Source organism: Morone saxatilis, unplaced genomic scaffold, assembly GCF_004916995.1.
Source record: "Morone saxatilis isolate NCDOM2014 unplaced genomic scaffold, NCSU_SB_2.0 Contig7, whole genome shotgun sequence".
Taxonomy (NCBI): Eukaryota; Metazoa; Chordata; class Actinopteri; family Moronidae; genus Morone; species Morone saxatilis.
In genome coordinates this window covers 957,206-961,164 of record NW_023340246.1, presented here as the reverse complement: position 1 = coordinate 961,164, position 3,959 = coordinate 957,206, and the positions used below count along the sequence as shown (strand labels likewise).

Below are 3,959 nucleotides of genomic sequence, written 5' to 3'. Positions count from 1 at the left end.
ATATGACTAAAATAATAATAATAATAATAATGAATAATTACAAAAAATAATAATTATGGTGAGTATAGTGATCCATGATGCAGACCAGTCACATCATTGAAACTGTTAATATTAATCAGTAACATGACAACCTTTTGTGGACAGCTACTTTCCAAAGTGAAAAAAAAGTTCAACATGAATCAGTTTGGTGAATTATGTTGTAAAGTTTGCTGTAAATGAGTGCCAGCAAAGACTGGAAACGCCACAGCTTATTTTATCACTGTATCACCATCCTGTTGACTTTGCTGTTGGCAGGTGATTTCTGAGGACCCAACGAAGTTCAGGTCAAATTTAGTTCAATTTGGACACAGGACGTAGATGTGCTGTTTAAACAGGATATTCGCAGATTTTTCTGCATTTACTGTAACATTGGATCTGAGAGTGCCAAAGTCATAAACACAGTCACTCTCCCTCGTGCTTTCCATCATCCCTCTGTGTTTTCATCCCTTTCTGAGAGTTATGTCTATAGGTCAGAGCGTTTGTGTTTTATGCAGTTTGAATGTACGCTATTATGAAATAGATATTTAAACCAAGTCCAGTAACTGTTGGCCATCAAAAATATTAATAAACAATTCTAACAAAATGAATCCCAAATTGCTCCTGATGCTGTGTGAATGTGTGTGTGACTGTGGCATACAGTGTAAAGCGCTTTGAGTGGTCGGAAAGACTAGAAAGGTGCTATATAAGTACAATCCATTTACCATTTTTCATTTCAGGGCGGCGCTCTGCTGGGAAATGTAAATACATTACTCACCTCATTCCCTGCTGACCCCAGTAAGCAGTACCAAACCCAGTGTCGGATACTGCTGGAAGGACTGAACCTGCCACTGTTACTTCAGAAAGAGATGGACAGACTGGCCAGGTAACCGAATTTGTTGAATCCCAATTGTAGTGCTAGTGATTGTTATGCACATTGCATTGCTTAAATTATGTGGCTTTTGTTTTCTTCTTATTGTTGTCAAGAAATCACAAAGAAATCAAAGCTGTCAATGAGCATTCATATCTGACAACTTCCTCATCCTTCTATGTATTATCCTGTTGCCTGATCAAACTCTGCCGTTGAACAGATGGAGTCTGCCTGGTCCCAGAACTATGTTTCATCAGGAGTCATTAATAACAAGCACATCATGTTTAATTAGTCAATAATCAATACATGCATTATGAAATCATTAATCCAGCTAATAACAAACAGCAGTCAACATCAGACTACTACTTATACATACACACACTAACCTAGTGTTGTGTACCTGTAGTTACGAAAAAACATTCAAACAAAAAGTGGAACATATTAACAGTGGGAATTACACTAAAAACGCTGAACTCCCTGTAAGATTACATAGTCCAAGTCCATTCATACACTTTCACAATTGATTAAATATCTTGCGATCGTCCTCACAAGAATGAGTCCCAATTTGCCTCTGATTGGGAGGCTTTCAGCGGCGATCTCCAAAAAGGATGGCAAGTGAAAAATGAGTTATGTCTAATGTGTTTAAGTAGTGTTTGGATGACCATGGAGAGTTTTCATCAAAAAAGAGTTAGTTCACCTGCATATTTTTTTTCACTAGGTTAAAGAGCAACACCTCAGAGTCCTCCCCGCCAACTCATAATTACCAGCATCAACTCAGAGACACAAACTCCATGGAAAAAACACATCACCATGACATCACCAGTAACTACAAGGATGATGGCTTGGACTGGTTTATCTCCATCACACCATCACTGTTGCCAGATGGTATGGTCTCACCCATAATTACTTCTACTCAAGAAAACCAAAATAGAAAACTGAACTCCAGTTGGTCAGAAATGTCTACAGTAACCAAACAGCCAAACGGTCAAACTGAGAAGGACATTTCAAGTAACATTGGCTCAACCTTAAATCATGATGTAGTTTCAAATCAGTTTGGAACAATTACTTTTGCTTTAGAAGAAGAAAACCGAAAAAGCGAAAATGAAAACAAAGAAAAAACCTCTGTAACCAAAGAGGGGATAAAGCAACCTGAGAGACAGAAGGATGCAAAACATCGAGAGTCATTGGGGTGTGTGTTTCAGAAAGTCTCTATGAATCTGAGAGCAAGAAGACTCTGGGAGCTGGAGCTGAATCATCAGCAGTGTGACAAAAAGGGAGAAGGAGAACATGGAGAAACGGTGGAGTTTGTTTGTAAAAATATTACAAAATCCCACACTAGCAGCACACTGTCAGCAGGTAAGAACCACCCCCCAAATATCCTAGTTCAGGATAACCTTTCTTCTGGCAAAGAAAGTACATTTGCTAAGGAAGACGATAAGGATCGGACTGGTATTAAGAACATTATTGCTTTGGTAAGCGAAAAGATGGAAGCTGAAGCGGGAACATGTAAAGAATTGCATGAAAAGTTGTCAGGCTTTAAATTCCAACCAAGGAAGATGAGACCTTTAGTCCTCAGCCATACTGCCAACTCAGATTTCAGCGCAGTGTTCCAACCTGGATGTAACCCAGGCAGCAGATATTTTCATGCTCACACAGAAGGCAGAATCAGTAAACAGAAGCCAGACACAGTTACAGACACAGAGAAGAATAGGAGACAGAATAAGCAGGACCAGAACAGAATTACTTCTGAAGTTGTAAGTACGAGAAACCAGGTGAGCTGTGTCTGTGAGGTTGGAGACAGTAGGTCTGAAGCACCACCCAAATCAGGCCACACCAAGTCCACTGTGGCCTCCTCAACCCTGGCAAAACTCTCAGTATTCACATTCACCTGCACAGCTGAACCCACGACCACAACTCAAATGAGAGTGGAAAAAAATCCGCCTGGAGTGGAAAAAAGTCCCCTTAAAAGAGATAGTGCTGAATGCTTGAGAGGGAATTCTAAAGACAAGAAAACTCTAAATTCCCCCGAATACAGTCCCTTGGGAAAGAAGATCATGGGCAAAGTAAGGGATACATTAACACCCCCAACCACTGAGCTCACACAAGGACAAAAACTCGAACAAGGGACAGAGTTACCAACTAAAACAAGGTGCAAAGAAATTCAGAAAGAACCTACTTATGTTGATGATGGTCCTGACTACCAAAGTACTGTAAATCTGAAGAAGAGAAAGAGTTTTGAAATAGGCACTCCACCTAGTAGTGTTGGTGGCTCAAAGGGTCTGTTCTCAGGGCTGTCTCTGTTTGGACATGTTGAGTTAAGTAATGATGTCCTTGAAACTGACTGGGACCAAGAGGTTTCAAAGAAAGCCAAAATATGAAGAATTATTAAGAACTGTCACTTTGTGTGTGGGGGTGAAAAACCACAATAATGTACGTCATATCACATTTTTCCATGGGGTACATCAATTTAATGTTACCTTCCGTAGCCTGAGAATAAATGTCAAATCGTTTCAGGTGTTTTTTTGTTTTTTTTTGCTTCCTCATTTGCCAGTCAGAGCAATGGAATTATGAATTAATACTAAGCTGACAGATGTTTTTTAACCACAGCACTTACATATACTTCATTAGTGTCAATACAGCCAATACAACATTTTCCTTGGCACCTACATCCACTCCCATGATATTATTATACAGTAGATAGTACACTTATAATTGTATCCTTACGTTAATGACCAACTGTGTGGAAAATGTGAACGCGGCCAGTGTCGTCGGATTTATTTCTTACCACCCACTGAGTTCCATTAGTTTCACATCCGCTTTGAAAATCAATAAAGCCAACAAAATATTACTGTGATATTTTTGGTTTCCTTCATTTATTCTTTGTCCTGTGTTCTTATTGATATCCTGGTTTGAGCCGTACTGGAGTATTCAAAGGCATTGACATCTCGCTTTTAAAAGTGGGCTGTTTATCAGTAGCTTTTCAATCCCGGCAGCTGTGGTGCAGAGGCAGAGCGGGACCTTCCTAATCGGAAGGTTGTTGGTTCGATCCCCGGCTCCTCCTGCCTCCTGCCAC

The 3,959-nt window shown here is 39.9% G+C and overlaps 1 protein-coding gene across 1 annotated transcript; it reads left to right on the top strand.

Moving 5' to 3' along the window:
- Positions 1 to 755: 755 nt before the first annotated feature.
- Positions 756 to 3,733, top strand: LOC118341086 (DNA helicase MCM9-like; the record flags this gene model as incomplete). Its single annotated transcript, XM_035679269.1, is given in 2 exon segments — positions 756 to 901; positions 1,605 to 3,733. Coding segments are annotated over 2 exon segments (1,806 nt in total), but the record flags the coding sequence as incomplete, so codon positions are not given.
- Positions 3,734 to 3,959: the final 226 nt, after the last annotated feature.